The sequence below is a fragment of the Gambusia affinis genome, linkage group LG13, assembly GCF_019740435.1.
Source record: "Gambusia affinis linkage group LG13, SWU_Gaff_1.0, whole genome shotgun sequence".
Classification (NCBI taxonomy): domain Eukaryota; kingdom Metazoa; phylum Chordata; class Actinopteri; order Cyprinodontiformes; family Poeciliidae; genus Gambusia; species Gambusia affinis.
Window position 1 is genome coordinate 15,834,490 of NC_057880.1, and position 16,011 is coordinate 15,850,500.

Below are 16,011 nucleotides of genomic sequence, written 5' to 3' on the forward strand. Positions count from 1 at the left end.
GATTTACACATTACCGCAAAGCATCATGGATAAATGTCTAGCTGCCTTATTTTAACTATTATTTGCAAATAAAGAAACATAAGGATCATATGATAGTATGATTATTAGTTACCTAAATTACGGTTACACGACAAAAAAAAAATTCTCCCAGTTCACTAAAACCGTTATTTATTTAGTAGCTTTTTCCTTCGCCTATATACAGGTTTCAGCGCCACCATTCTCCTCGGATGTGAGGGCGATCTGGCTGCGACATCTGTCACCCCATTGATCGCTAGGGTTGATTCGGCTGATCTGGCTGGCTAGGCGGGTGTCCCCTTCCTCCCTCACAGCTCCATATGTGTCCCTCCCGAAGCCCTGCGCTCGGTGGCAGCGGACGGCGTCCCCCCCCCGGCGGACAACATCCTTCGGTGTACCAGTAGCTGCGCTCCCCTGCTAGAACCTCCAAACAAGCTCAAGGCCAAAAGGAGAAACGTAGGGAAGTCAAGCTCCAAGCTTCAGACACATCCAAATGCGGCGCTGCACGTGGCAGTCTGCCTTACCTTTTAATGTTGGCTGTACACATAATATAACTATTTTTGCCCTAGTTAAGTCTGGAGCGTTCGACAGCACCATAACACAGATTAACTCCTAATCCAGCAACCTGCACTCATCCATTTAAAAAAAAATAGAATGATGTGTCATTAAAAACACTCCCAAAGAGTTCTAAAGTGCTCTGAATAGTGTCAAGAGAGAGAAAATGGGACAATTTTTGACACACAAAATGTTTATTCTTAACTTGATACTTAAAGTTTGGGTTCGTTTTACTGTTGAAGCTGAAAGAGATTTATGCAAGATGGCGATTTATCAACACTAAAATTACAACATCTTTTTACTGAAAACATGAACACAAAACAATAGTTGACTGGCAAGGCAACTGTCATTGAACAAAATACAAAAAGTAAAAAAAACAATTAGCCCAAAAGAAATCACAGTGAAGATTTCATAACATTGTAATATGCATATTATATGTTTACATGTGGGTAGTCAGCATTCAGGGTAACAAAACTGAGGCATAATAACCTTTGCAGTACAACAGCAGCTATAATACAGAGACAGTAAGACAGAGAGAAAGGGAAGGGTTGCACTCACGTTTTTGGCTCATTGCATTTCATCATACTTTAAATAGTTTACAACTCAAAGCATTCATTGTACACTTATGAAACAAAAATTATTGCTGTGCAAAGTTTATATTTACATGCTTGGGTTATAAAACAACTAGGCCTACTCTTTGGAAGCAAAAGAGTTATTGAAGCTAATTTCTGAGCTCCATGGAGGCCACTAACGGTGTCCGTATTTGGCAGACCAGTCTGTTCGGCCGTGAATGCTCTGTAGTGGCGGGCGAGGATGCAGACTGGACGTGCTTTTGTTGGCTGTGGGTGCGTTGGCAGAGGGGTTCATCTGACTCCGACCAGACCGCCATGTTGCATAATCTATAATGACAAAAAATAAGAAAAATTCATATCAAGCAGATGCATGTAGCGCACAGCTTTCAGGTTTCACCAGGTTGCTCCATCACCTTAAATTATGGTAATACACATGAGAGTTTCTATCTGTAATGTAACAAACGGATATTAGAAAAAGCTCACTTGATGCTGTTGCTTCCACTGATGTACCCTGCCTTCCTCTGTGGCCAGCAGAGCCACCGTCTTTTTTGTAAAATGATGGGATGTATCCACCAGGGATTGTATTTGTACCTGAAGATGAAAGACCAGAAGACACAAATTTATTTGCAAGCAGTTCGAGGCAACAAACTGGCAAAAGTTGGGGGAAAAAAAGGGGGTTACCATGCGCTCCTCTGCTCGGCAGCGTTCCTCCAAAAGGAATACTACTGCCGCCCCAAAGATGGCTTCCAGTGAAGTCCTTACTGGCATCTATGGCCACATTCTTCTTTGTACTTATGCCTGAGGGAAAAACAGTTATGGATCACTGCAAACTGTACTCTAACACATAAAAAGTGTGATGAACATGAACAGGGTGTCAGTGAGTTTTATCCACCAAAAATGCTGGTCACACCCTCCCTTCCTTGAATTTCTGCAGATCCATCTAGTTCTCCAGAATAGAGCCTGCCATGCTGCATGAATGCTAAGGCTAGTTAATGAGTTCAATAATAACTTTATTCGCTAATTACTTGTCAGCTCTGGTAGTGTGTTTCTGCACACTACCAGAGTTAAGTACAGGCTAATTTAACTTCAATGCCTTCAACCTGAGTGAACTTCATACCAGCTGTTGTCAACATCTGAAATCTTCAATTTCATGCTGAGCCTTGAATTGACAAAACTCCATAAGTTAGAACACTGTTTGAACTTTATTTCACCAAGAAAACTATTAATTTCTTTAGTGAAGAGATGTTCTGTCCATCTCAGGGCTGATCACTGCACTACATAAAAGAATAATAACATCCTAATTCCTCAACCCTGATCTGCAATAACTACAGCTTAAAAGCTTCCAAATCTAATTTATAATTTTATATGAGGAATTTAACCTAATTTAAGATTTCTTCAGGTCTAACATTCTGATAATTACATTTAAGATCCTTTCAAAAGCAGCTACTACATCTAGAAAGACAGCTTCCAACCACACCAGCAGGTATTTAAAAATCTTTTTATTACCAGGTAAATATCTAGACTGTCTCAGGTAGTGCTGCTTGGCTGAGGCGGTTCTCGACGGCTCCTGATAGGCTGCGGCCTTGTTCAGGTTCAAAGGTGTGTCTTCTTTTCCACTGGGTCGGCTGTAATCCAGAACATTTCCGTACCTGTAAGAGGGGAAAGGTCGAGAGCTGCTTGTATCTAAACACGCTTTATCTTTTCTACGTATGAGGGAGCTGGTGAGTAAATCACTCGACTGCATCTTCACCTGCCCAGAGAGTCCTCTCCCTGCCTCCGCTTCTCTGAGGAAAAGTTATTTTTCCCCAGAATGCTCAAAGAGGACAGATCTCTGTCTTCATAGTTGTCCCAGTTGTCACTCTTGAGGTGTCCCGTGCCGTGTCCCCATCGCCGCCGCCCTCCTCCCTTTGGCTTCACCTGGTAGTTGAGAAGGTTTGCGCTGCCTGTCTCCTGCTGCCTTGGCTAAACACAGATATCAGCAACATGTGAGGAACAAATAACCACATCGGATCTATCTATCAATCAACTTTTTTGTATAGAACATTTCAAAGCGATTCACATCATAAAAGCACAAAAGTAAAAGTCACAAAAATATCATACAGCTACCAATTGAGATCCCAATAACAAACGTTAGATTTTGTCGAGTGCCATAATAAAGATAACCAATACACATCAAATATATTGGTCAAATGTTTATGGATCAAAATCAACTCTAAGCAGGTTGGATTTTAGTCTTGATTTAAAGGACCTCAGTGTTTCAGCTGTTTTCCAGATTTCTGGAAGTTTGTTCCAGATTTATGGTGCATAGAAGCTGAATGCTGCTGCTTCTCCATGTTTGGTTCTGGGGATGCAGAGCAGAGCAGAACCAGAAGACCTGAGAGGTCTGGAAGATTGACACAACAATAGAAGATCTATAATGTATTTTAAAGTCTTTTCTCTGAGCTACAGAGAACTGGTAGAAGGACTTTAGAATTAGGGTGATGTGCTCCATCTTCTTGGCTTTAGTCAGAACACCAGCAGCAGCGTTCTGGATCAGCGTCAGCTGTCTGATTGATTTTTTTAGGCAGACCTGTAAAGACACCGTTGCAGTAATCGATGTAACAAAAGATAAACACACAGATGAGCTTTTCTAGCTCTTGCTGGGACATGAGTCTTTTAGTCCAGGGAATGATCTTCAGGTGATAGAAGGCTGACTTTGTAACTGTCTTGATGTGGCTCTGAAGGGTCAGGTCAGAGTCCATCACCACAACCAGATTTCAGGCTGAATATGGTCAAATCTGACCAGACAGCTCACCTTGCTCTGCAGACTCTTGTCGACGATGTAAGGAAGATGACTCTGTGGCATGACCTCCGTCTGCTCCGGCTTCGGGATGTGCTTGGGCCCCGTGTGCCTCTGGTAAGACACCGCCTGGGAAGCTGCTGATGCAGGGGGTGGCGCGACCTGCTGGAGAGGCCTGGGGGGTGTGCAGTGCTGGTTAGAAGGTGGAGGCTGGGTGGGGGGCATGGGCTTCAGCAGTAGGAGAGGCTGCTGCTGCTGTTGCTGCTGCAGAGGAGGCTGCAGCTGCACTCGACCCGGCTGAGGTCTGCCCTGCTCCAGGATCTGCTGAGGGGTACCCAGAGCTTGGCCCACGTGGAAATACGAGTACCTGAGAGCCTGAAAGGGGTTTCAACCAACAGAGTTAACTTTTGTTCAGATCGTCTGGCTGCAAGAATGGAAGATGGTGGGCAGGCGGTACCTGAGCAGAGGCTGGCCTGTTCTTGGGGTCCCACTGAAGCAGGTCCGTCATGAGACGGATGGCGTCTGGACTGGCGTTGGGGATAAGTGTCTTCAGGTTACTGGGAACGCACTGAGGCCAACGGAAGTTCATGACGCTCGCCAGCTGGTATCCCTCGGGCCAATCAGTCTGCAGGGAGAAGCCAAAGTACATCTTTAATTATAGACTTTCACTGCAGCTGGGTTCATTACGGAAAATAATAACGCTTGGTCACTGTTCCATGAATAAGAAAGTTTGTTTTTCTTCTCTTTCCAACTGAAACTCCTTTGAACCAGGTTTGATTTTGGGACAGAGGTACCAATTAACCAGAGATGGGAGAAATGTAGAGAAACTCCCTACAGGAGAGAGACTGGTGGAAGGCACCGTGTACATGACTCATAAGATATAAAAGGAGAATTGTTATGTGTTAAGTTTCACTTCTTCTTCTTCCTTCTTCTCTCTTGCTTTTCTTTTCTCAGACGCTGATATTTACTTTGATTTTCTAAATAAAATGTCTAAAGACAAAAGACAAATGCGCATTTCTCTGATTGATTCAGAGTATCGCTCTCTCCCAAAACAAAAAAAAAAGATTTTTCCTAAACAATATGAAAACAAGTGTGTTTTTGATCTAAATCAAATGTTTCTGTTTCCTTCACCAATTATTACCTTCTTTGGCGTACCCAGGACTTGGCAGATCTTGAATATGGTATCCACTTCACTGGATCCTGGGAACAGAGGCCTGAGTGTGTAAAGCTCAGCCATGATGCAGCCGACAGCCCACTGGTCTATGGGTGAATTGTATGAAGTGGACCTGAGGAGCACCTCTGGAGCTCGGTACCTGGTTAAAAACACAATGGCAACTAAAACCCTGAAATTCTACTAATGTACAATGAACACGCACATCGTTTAATCTCACCATCGAGTTGAGACATAGTCCGTGTACGGCGGTCGAGATCTGATCTCACGGGCGAGCCCAAAGTCGCCGATTTTCACCAGCTCTGGGCCCATACACAGGAGATTTTCTGGTTTCATGTCCCTGTGGAAAAACCCTGACATAGACATCAAGAGCAGAACTCATCAGGACTAAAACAACAAGCGCGGTTAACATTAAGCTCTTGTGGTAGAAACATACCATGCTTATGAATGAATGCAAGTCCCTGCAGGATCTGAAACATTATGTTCCTAACAGCCGATTCAGGGAACAAACGTGTCCTGCAGCAAGACACAAAAGTCGAGACAAAAGTCAAGACATTGTTAGGAAATATTAAAATTTACAAAAGCTCTTTAAATATTTGGAAATTTTTCAAGAAAAAAAAAACAAAAATACTGACCGGTCTTTCATCAGCTGATACAAATTCTCCTTCATGTACTCAAAAATAAAGTACAAGTGATCATTTTCCCGGATCACCTCCTTGAGTTTGATTACATTAGCATGGTTTAGTTTCTTCAGGGACTGAAAGAATAAAACAATGCAAAAAAAAAAAGAAGATTTGAAATATGTACTTTAAACTAAATAAATCTAATCATGCTGGACAATGCAAACAGCTTTACTGCAGCACATTGAGAAGCACGACTTGCGGCTCCTGGATAAAATAAGAGCAGAGTAAGAACGCTGTGTGATTTAGGGAGTTATTGCTGCTGAAGGAGGATTTTTTGCTTAAAATTCAAAAAAAGGAAAATCATACATAAAACAACTTGAAAGCAGGGTGAATGCCCTGGGTTTATGTATTTAACATGCTACATTTTAGGAGGGAGGGGAAAGTGAAAGGGAGTCGAAGAGTGGCATGCTATGGCTAATAAACATAGCATTATTTTCTTGACTTTGCTGTTGATTTGCTGTGCTACGGGCGGGCCAGCGGTTTTTGTGAATTTAACAGCTCACTAGAATCACCTGCTGCTCTGAGAGCTGGGGTGAAGAAATTTGAACTCTGACATTTTGAACTGGCGTGGAAATAAAACAAGAGAAAGGTTTGGGTTACTTGACAGCTGAGTTACTAACAACATCAGAGTATAACATGTAAATCGTCACATTTGGTTTTCAACTTAAAGGACGGACAACTGAAATACTGAAACCCAATCAAAATACAGTGAGAACACGAGTACGACTCTGTATTCTTTACATATACATTTCTGAGATTTGCAATCTATTTCATCCATCATGTTTATTTTGCTGTTGTGTCTTTTTAGGATTATTTTTCTGGAAACAAAAATTTTAAAGTTCTGCCCACTCAGTTTTTACTCTAAGGACGTTTCACCTCTAATTAAAAACAGATTCTGAACATGGCTGGACGTAACATGCTTATGCTTTCAGAGAGAAGTGAAATAAGTACTCTATGTAAAATTTTAAAACATATTTAACCTAATTTAACCTAGAACTTTAACCTAGAGCTAACATAAATATTGTTTTAAGTTAATAATTACTTAAAATTGATTAAAATTACTAGTTCCACTGGCAGATTATTTCCCTTATAATCTGCCATTAAAAGACATAATTTATGTCTTGTTATAAATTAAATGATCTGCCAGTAGAACTAGAACTTTTCAAAATTTATGTTAAAGAATATTTTTTGGCGTGTATAAAAAAATTATTAAAATAAACAAATACCACTTACCACAAAATAGGTCAGTAATTGTTAATTATTCATTTAAATTCCACACTCTGGTTTGTAATTATGTAAAACCATTGTTATATGGTTTTACAAATGTCTGCTCTGGTATTCAAAAATCTAAAATATGTCCAATATAAACTTACCTTGACTTCTCTAAGGTTCATGCATTCCTCCCAGGAGTAAAACTTTCGTTTCATTCTGAAAAACAAATGTTTCTGTTTGATTACTTTGCGCTCAACACCTAAATCCTTTGTATTTTTTAAGTACGGTGATATACTACAGCACAAAAGTAGAAAATCTGTAACAAGTAAAAAATAAAAATAAAAAAAATCCCACAATCTCTACATTCTCACTTCTTTATGGCAACAAGTTCCCCTGACTCCAGACAGCGACCCAGGATGACAGAGCCATAGGTGCCATCTCCAAGCTGTCTAAGGGTGGTGTATCTATTCATTGTGCTTGTACTTCCATGTTATCCTTTGGAGGGAGCGTAGCGCAGATACTAATTAGGAGGAAAAGCAGTTGTGCTCCCCTTCTACTGCTGAATGCAACCAGATTTTTCTGTGGCAACAGCAGAAGACGTTCGGCTGAGCTGGAGTACTCATGATGTCAGAAATTTGTTTCCTCTGAGCTGAAAAGCAAAGAAAATAATGGAGCATTCAGAACTTTGAGATTATGTTTTGCAAGAAGTCTGATTGAGAAATGCAACAGATAAAAAACACGTATTCACCAATTAACTTTAAAGCAATTCTGCAACTTTTTAAGAAGATTTTGTACCTGAAATAACACAATATTTCAAATGCAGTTTCTTCATTATCTCAGGTACAGACAGTGCTTTGCAAAAGTATTTATAATCTTTGATCTTTTACATTGAAACCACTGATTTTATGTGACAGACCAACATATTGTAGCATAATTGTAAAGAAGAAGGAAGAAATCAAAAATAAATGAAAGGTGCAATTTTTTTCTGCAATTATTGTAAAAATATTTTAAACTCGGTTGTGGAGAATGTCTGTCAGCAACATCTTCCAAGTATTGCCACTGATTGGATTAAGGACTGGACTTTGACTGGGCCATTCTAAAGCATAAATATGGTTTGAGCTAAATCACTAAACCCCAGGTTCCCTTCAAGTCCTGCCTTGTATTTAGCTCCATGCATCTTTCCATCAAGATAATGCATTTGTAGCAACTCAGTTGACACTCAGCTGCTTCTGCTAACCTGGGAAGCACCATTAACTACAAGCTAACCGAGCTTGCTACCACAACCTGTTCCTGGTCTTTTAGGTTAAAAATTAAAAGGTTAATCGCGGCAAACACGTTAAATAATCGGTAATCGTGCTTTTTGTGTCGGTGGTGACCGAACAACGGGCCAACCCTGCAGAGAAAACTGAGGGGGAGAAAAGGGGTGGTCCTCCTAACTGACTCAAAATAACATGAGACCAAGTAATACTCACCCTTCCCGTGTCGAAGTGATAACAACACATAACCAATAAAATGCAGTTAATGTTTAACTTATCGCTAATGTCAGCAGTTTTTTAATAAGTTACACTGTTATACGACAACCGCAACCAGACAGCCGTGCACTCAGCGAGAATTAACTCTCAGCAAGGCCATTTCGTCAGCGCCCGCCATAATCTCGCGTTGTTACAGTAATTTGTTTTCTGACAACAAATCACAGGCTCTCTGCAGGCTTCAAGCAGGCGGAAAACATCCGAGATTTAGTAGACCGTGAACAACGAAAACATACCAAATAAATGTATACTCTAAATATTTTAATGCTAATAGTTACAAGTATGCGTACTTTACTAAAATAATCATATTCAACTGCTAATATATGAATGCGGAAGGAGAATATTCCTGCCATATTCAAGGATATGTAAAGTTTCTCATTGCAAAGACGGATGTAAGATGCTGATATTGCTCTTGAATTATTGGTTTGCTAAATGGATCAGAAAAGCAGTTCTCTTGAAATAAATGATAACTCATGTGGCACGAAAAACTAGATATGAATATTTATCTAATGATATTTATCTTTGCGTAGTATAAAAATTCCATACTTATCTTGAGAAAGTTGGCTTCATCAACAAGAAATATAGTTATGATGAGAAATTTGAAAAGTACTCAAAATCTCTATCACCTGTTTAGTGTTATAACTTTCTTCTAGCCTTTTACAGCGGCGGACCCAGAAATTGTGAGGGCAAAGGAAGGGCAAGATGTTTAGACAGAGTAGCAAAGCTGGACCGACTTTGAAAATTCGTCAATTTTCAAAGTGGGAAAATTAACACATTTTTCCTCTTTGGGACTTTGGGGTGGGTGGGAAACACAGTGTTTCATTACCGTGTTTATTTAAGTTTTGTGGAATAAAAGTAATCTAATTTCCTCATTCGTCTTGGTCTAATTAATTGCATCAAACTGAATTAAACTTTTTACGTTTTAATGAACTGACCAACAGTGAATAAATTGGAATGTGTGAAGCTTTATATGGGTTAGCGCTGGTGTATGGGGTTATCTTCGCATAGCGTCTCTCACTGGTTCTCTCTGCCCCGCCTCAGCTCACCCTTTGCGCGAACGTGTCACCGACGCTGCAGGGCCGCTCACCAAGATGGCTGCGTTCCTGCGAGCTCGTAAATATGTCTGCTGTGTGGTTCGTTTCTCCGACCGTGAACTGTAAACGGGACCGGTGAGCACCTGCGAAGATAACAAGAAAGAGTCCTATTGGCCAAAGTGTCATGGTGTGTGTCCGTGTTTTGTACGTTTTATTTGTTTTTGGGGGTTAGCCTGCTCTGTAGCTAACGAAGCTAACAGTAACGACACCTGGTTTCTTCCAGGTTACCTGTTTAGCTATAAGGTCTCTGCACGTACCTACTAGTAAACATCGGGGTTAGTTAACAAATAAACTACAAAATGCGCACACAGTGCGGAAAAACATTACCTTGTTCTAATATTAACGTGAGCTTGTAGTAAACAACATGGCATTTAAATTGAAACTGGCATGAACCATTGGTGGGCGTCTTACAGTTGTTTTTTAAATAGACATTATGTTTACTTAAAGTTAGTTTTGTTAAAAACTGACACATAACTCACAAATGTTCTCAATTTCCCATTTTCAAAATAACAGGTTGAGCTCATTGAAGTTAATGCACTGTTCCTTATAAAGGAAGGCATTTATTGATTTGCGTTTGTTGTCTCACAGTATTTCCAGTATGGAGTAAATACTGTGACTAAAGATAGAGCAGTACTTCCTACAGTAGCCCTCCAGGAAGTATTGGTTAAATGACTTGGGTAATATAACCAAAGTACAGTCAGGGAAGTTAAATGCAAAAGCAACTTCAGAAATAAACTGAAAAGTGATATGAAGACTGTTTAGCGGTAAGCAAGACCAGACAACAGTTTTGCAAAGAATCTTGGTTAAGCGTAGTGGTATGAAAAACTACGCAGGGTTCCAACAGACTGGCGACCTGTCCACGGTGAACCCCGCCTCTCGCCCGGAACGTTAGCTGGGGATAGGCACCAGCAACCCTCCCAACCCCATTAGGGACAAAGGGTGTATAGAAAATGGATGGATGGATGGGTTCTAACAGTGTTGTTTACCTTTGCAGGCTGATGAAAATGCTGATATTGGAGGTACGTTAGAGGATGAAGATGACAGTTCAGATGACCCAAACCTTCAGGTAATAAAACAATCCTATTGACTCATATTTATATTCTTATATGCATTTTGTTTTTCATTTCTTTGGTTATTTATCGGAAAGGACTTGTTTAAAGCAGATTTTCTTTATTTTGTTATGTTGATTTAAAACAGCTAACATTCTGCTAATGAGGGGGGGGGGAAAAATCCTTTATGTTTTCTTTTGTAATTTCAGCTGGAACTCAATGTGTTCAGAGCTCAGTGGATGTCTGAACTCAAGCCGAGCCCTGGAACGAGTGACCGACTGCAGAGGGCAAGAGGTGTGAAGAGGACTCAAGACATTGCTCGAGAGCAAAAAGTGAGCTGGTTTACTTATCTTTTTTTTTTTTGCGTAGTGGTATGAAAAACTACGCAGGGATGGATGGATGGATGGATGGATGGTAAAGTGTTGCATTAGATGACTTGAGATTCACTTTACTGCCAGGCTACAGAGCTGTTTCTGAGAGCTGTCCAGGAAGAGCAGAATGGGGCTGTCTACGAAGGCAAGTAAATAGAAAGTGGTGAACATGCTTGTTGGTGAAATGATAAATCGAATACAAAAATTATGTTCAGAAGCAATCGCAGTCTTATTTTTTAAATTATTTCCGTAGTATTTGAGCTTGTTAAATTGCCACCCGTACTGTCTGAGTTGTGTGTGAGGATTTACATAAGATTCAGTGTCATCCAAGTATGTTTTTATTTACAGCTATCAAGTTCTATCGCATGGCTATGCAGCTAGACCCTGACATCGAGTTTAAAATCAACTACAGCCGTCCTCCTGACGCAGACAGAGGTGGAGGAAATTAGTAAGTTACATTTTACACCTGATTAATATCACAGCAGTCATAAATTATGCAATGTAAAGTTAAACTGCTTCTCTTCTTTTGATTAAGTAATATTTTAACAGTGGGTTAATAGATAACTTTACCTTTACATTCTGCCACAACCGGGCCTTTGATTGAAGACATTCTTAATCTTGATGTGGCCCGAACTGAAAATGAGTTTCGCCTGCCTTATTGCATCAGATCATAAATTCCAGCATCACCATCTTGTTCGACACGGACTCATGAATTATCAATACATTTTGATTTTCTCAGCATGGAGGACAGTGACACTGATGGGGAGATTGAGGATTTGCTCACCTACTTTGGGCAGCAACTCACTCTGGAGAGCTCCTTTCCAAAGATCTGCACTCCTGAGCTTGAAGCGACTCAGACGCACATTTCAGGTGGAGATGACTTCCTGAGCCTTGTGTAAAACTCATCTGAGGTCCTCATGTCTGCATCTGCATTGAAAGCCGCGTTCTCCAATTGCAGCCTTGCCACGGGAAATCCTGATGTACATATTTCGCTGGGTTGTGTCGAGCGAACTGGACATGCGGGCCCTGGAGCAGCTGTCTTTGGTCTGCCGGGGGTTCTACATTTCTGCCAGGTGAGTGGCTGGTTTGCAGTCAAGTTGTTTCTGCTCGACAAGTTCAGAAGTATTCATTTTTTTGTATTATTTATTTTGTTTTGTATCTTCCTCAGGGACCCTGAGATTTGGCGTTCTGCTTGTTTGAGAGTTTGGGGACGAAACTGCACCAAAGTAGTGCCCTTCAAGACCTGGAGGGAAATGTTCCTGCAGAGGCCACGTGTCCGGTTTGATGGTAACGATACATTGTTTCAGCTTCAATTTTATTTTGTTGAAATGTCGGAATATTTAAAGGATTTATTTAAGGAATTAAGGAATATTTCAGTCTTTTTGTTTTTTTTAAATCGTGCCCTCGAGGGTTTTAAAAAAATGGCTTTTATTTCAGAGAAAAATAAAACAAAAAGACAGAACATTCTATAAGGAAGCAAAAAATACTCAGGAATTTGTAAGTTAAGAAGTATATCCAAAACCAGTCAAGAGGCAGCACAAAATTATTAAAAGGGCCTCAAATGGTTGTTGTGTTTCACTGTGGACACCCATGTAGAAAAGTCTAAGATACAGAACAGAAAAATCAGTGGAGTTGTGTATCCAAGTTGAAAAACACCAATTTGACTTTTATTTAATTTATTAGGTTAGTTATTTACAAGTCAGGAAGTAAAGCTGTTTTGTGCTTGCTTTGCAATTTATGTTAAATTTCATTAAAAAAGTCCCTAAAGTTTTGCGTTTAACTTTTACTGGGATTGTACTGTGATGGTACATGTTACAATATCCCAAATCCAAAAATTACTTTCATGAAAGAAGAATTTAACATATGTGATTAAAGAGTTCTTGTGAGAATATTGTTTTAGGAATAACTGTGTATTTAGTGCGTATTATTTATTGTCCCTTCATGCTACTTTTCCTCAGGTGTTTACATCAGCAAGACATCGTACATCCGTCAAGGAGAGGAGTCCTTGGACGGATTCTACAGAGCTTGGCATCACGTTGAGTACTACAGGTACTTCACTGTTCATTCATGTCTCAATTAAAAGGCTAAACACACAAAATTTAAACCTTTATCCGTTTTGTTTTGACATTGCCATTCAAGGTACCTCCGGTTCTTCCCCGATGGCTTCGTCCTGATGCTCACCACCCCCGATGACCCTTTGTCAATCGTTCCCCGCTTGCGTACGAGGAACATCAGGTACGGCTCTGTGCTCTACAAGCTCAGACATGCCATCAGCCACTGTGACCGCTGCGATTGTCTTTCCTCTTACAGAATGGATTCTGTTCTGCTCGGTCATTTCCGTCTTTCACAAGAGACGGACAACCAAACCAAAGTCTTTGCTGTCGTCTGCAAGAAAAAGGAGGATGTAAAGTGTTTTTTTGTTTGTGGTTGTTAATTTCTTCCAACATTTGTGTGTGAAATGGTGATGATCAGCATATTTGACGTGCATTGATGACGAAATTGAGAAAATGTAATGTTTATTGCCTGTTAAACACTTTAAACTGCCTTTCGGCTGAAATGTACTGTACAAATGAACTCGAACTTGAATGTTCTATGTGGGTTTTCAGGTCCTGAATTGGCTTGTAAGCGTTGTCGTTTCTTTGCAGAAAGCGACCGAGTTTCAAAGAAATCGGTTCTGCAGGCGGAACCAGGCTCCTGAGGCTGAGCACGCCTTCCATGTGGGGCTGCATCTGACCTCCAGAGGGCGTCAGAGTTTCAGTAAGCTTGTGTGGATCCACCACTCCTGCCACATCACTTACAAGTAAGACTCCAGAGTACCATCATAAATTAGTAGGGAAAAAAAAAAACCCTCTTCCTGCATTTATAGTTTTTAATTGACCATAATCATGTTTTCAGGTTGACTGGGGAAACTGTCATCACAACATTTGACCTCGACAAGATGTACGCGCCCTTCTTCTTTGCACGAGTGAAGAGCTACACCGCTTTCTCCGAGCAGCCACTGTAAGGAGCAGATACAGCCGTGCATGATCCCGTGAAAATCGCAGAAGCAGCTAACTCGCCGTCTAAATAAAAACAAATCGTCCTCAGTCTGTGCAGTTTGTGCTGTAGCAGGATTATGGTGTCACCTCTATCGCCCTCGTGTTTCCCCACACGCCAGCGTGTTTTGTTTCAGGTTTGCCTGTTAGGATGCTGCTTATTTTCTGATAATCAGAAATTACAGTGATTTGCTGAAAGCTACACTGATTAGCAACCTTCCCCAGCTGTTTCAAGCAACGAATGTGATTATTTTTGTTTCTGTTTCATCGTGCACTTTCTTCCTCAAATAAATGAGATGAAAATAAAAAAGAGGTCTTGGTGTTGCAATATGTAACAATGCAAATACATTTGTTTGTGCACGCACAGCTGTGGCGATAAAATGATGACTCGTGAAAAGGTAATGTAGATTCTATTACACAACCCTGGTGAACAGACAGCACAGATCTGATTTCTGACTTGCTGCATTTGTCCTACAGCTGAACGCATCAGTATAATCCATGTATTTTCTGAGAACCAAACACAAGCAGAGCCAAAGGGATTTACAGAGATAAAAAAAAAAAAAAATGGATAAAATTATTTGTTGCCTTTAGCTTCTTCAGAAGCTTTTAGTGAACTGATGTAAAAGTATTAGCAAAATGCTTCCACTTAAACCAGGGGTCTCAAACTCCAGTCCTGGAGGGCCGCAGTCCTGCAACTTATAGATGTGCCTCTGCTGCACCACCTGTATAGAATAATTAAGGCTCTGGAGAACTGATCTACACAAGGAGGAGGTAATTAAGCCATTTCATTTCAGTGTTTTGTACCTGTGGCACATCTAATAACTGCAGGACTGTGGCCCTCCAGGACTGGAGTTTGAGACCCCTGACTTAAACAATACAGCAGGGTTGTCTAAACTGTGGCCCTGGATCAATGTTTAAAGAAATGTTTTATCAAATTACAGGAATAACAGTTTTATTAACTTCTTCCATCTCACCATATCTGCCTGCTGAACTAGAGATCTTGCTATGAAAAGTGGTAAAAAGGATGACACCCTTCACACCCTTCAAATTTGCTGTGACAACGGGAGTAGCAGATTTATTTTTTCTGAGGCTTTTACACACCTTTACCAGAAGCGTCGAGAAATGTGGAGGGCAGCAGACACTTGACCTTTCTCTGCTGCCTCACAGGACGGCTTCAGGAAGTCAGGGAGTCTCTATTTGAAATACTGCCTGGGAAGCATGCCACGAAACTTCACAATGAGGTTCTCTGTTCTCCCAACACGTGGTGCTGTGTGTCACACTCCAGTACGCCAAGCCCACTCACACACTGTGTGTGAGGTAAGAACGTCAGAGCAAAGAAATCTGCGAGAAGCAAGTCTTTCTTTCTCTGGAATGGTTTTCAGAAAATGTATCTTAATTTTTCTTTGTTCACAATTTGTGGTTTGAGTCTACGGAACCAAATCAGTTACAAATGTTATCAGGTTCAGAGTGTTATGACCAAGAATGTCAAAAATGTGTGAAACCTTGGCCCTATCACGCTCAAAGTTCACCAAGGGGTGGGAGCCGTTGTCAGGAAAACATTAAGAAAAAAAATGTAACATATAATCTATTGATCTCATTTTTATATTCAGCATCCTAACTTTAACAAGGAATATTAAACATGACAAAAACAGAAATATTTATTTGATCACTTAAGTTAGTACTTGATACAAAATTATAACTTTTTACAGCTTCCAAGCAAAGTTTCCATTTGAAGTTGCCTGTAAGTTTCAAAGTAAGCTATCAAACTAAAGCCAACAAACGTTAGTCGACAAATCACTTAGTAATAATTATTGCAACACAGTTCTTAGCCTGTTCAGACAATGTTCTCATCGTAATGGACACAGATGTTGCTTAATTTTTTTCCAGGGAACGATTATTCATTTTTATGTCTTTAGGGTTATTTTCCACTTTAAAAAAAAAATAAT

The 16,011-nt window shown here is 40.4% G+C and overlaps 2 protein-coding genes across 2 annotated transcripts; one reads left to right on the forward strand and one right to left on the reverse strand.

The window, feature by feature from the left end:
* Positions 1-745: 745 nt before the first annotated feature.
* On the reverse strand, positions 746-8,649 carry LOC122842333 (serine/threonine-protein kinase ICK-like). The gene is made up of 14 exons (XM_044136107.1): positions 8,460-8,649; positions 7,359-7,636; positions 7,149-7,203; positions 5,728-5,849; positions 5,529-5,608; positions 5,313-5,445; positions 5,063-5,234; positions 4,379-4,546; positions 3,937-4,296; positions 2,893-3,104; positions 2,649-2,791; positions 1,824-1,940; positions 1,626-1,733; positions 746-1,469 (listed from the first exon to the last, which is right to left on the reverse strand). Exons 2-14 carry the CDS (start codon positions 7,457-7,459, stop codon positions 1,318-1,320), a joined length of 1,923 nt encoding a protein of 640 aa, XP_043992042.1. The 5' UTR covers positions 7,460-7,636; positions 8,460-8,649; the 3' UTR covers positions 746-1,317.
* A 902-nt stretch (positions 8,650-9,551) lies between these two features.
* On the forward strand, positions 9,552-14,375 carry fbxo9 (F-box protein 9). The gene is made up of 13 exons (XM_044136108.1): positions 9,552-9,737; positions 10,605-10,676; positions 10,869-10,991; positions 11,118-11,175; positions 11,379-11,478; positions 11,770-11,900; positions 11,989-12,103; positions 12,199-12,317; positions 12,989-13,079; positions 13,170-13,265; positions 13,341-13,434; positions 13,676-13,830; positions 13,926-14,375. The coding sequence occupies exons 1-13, from the start codon at positions 9,735-9,737 to the stop codon at positions 14,032-14,034; spliced, it is 1,266 nt and encodes a 421-aa protein (XP_043992043.1). The 5' UTR covers positions 9,552-9,734; the 3' UTR covers positions 14,035-14,375.
* Positions 14,376-16,011: the final 1,636 nt, after the last annotated feature.

Excerpts from the sequence above, each read along its gene's own strand:
- LOC122842333 (XM_044136107.1), bottom strand. The coding sequence starts at position 7,459 with ATGAATAGATACACCACCCTTAGACAGCTTGGAGATGGCACCTATGGC. Across the intron at positions 1,941-2,648 it reads ACAGTCTAGATATTTACCTG|GCATAAGTACAAAGAAGAAT; the intron begins GTAATAAAAAGA and ends TTTTTCCCTCAG. Across the intron at positions 1,734-1,823 it reads GCCGAGCAGAGGAGCGCATG|GTACAAATACAATCCCTGGT; the intron begins GTAACCCCCTTT and ends TTTCATCTTCAG.
- fbxo9 (XM_044136108.1), top strand. Across the intron at positions 11,901-11,988 it reads GACTCAGACGCACATTTCAG|CCTTGCCACGGGAAATCCTG; the intron begins GTGGAGATGACT and ends CTCCAATTGCAG. Across the intron at positions 13,080-13,169 it reads CATCACGTTGAGTACTACAG|GTACCTCCGGTTCTTCCCCG; the intron begins GTACTTCACTGT and ends TTGCCATTCAAG.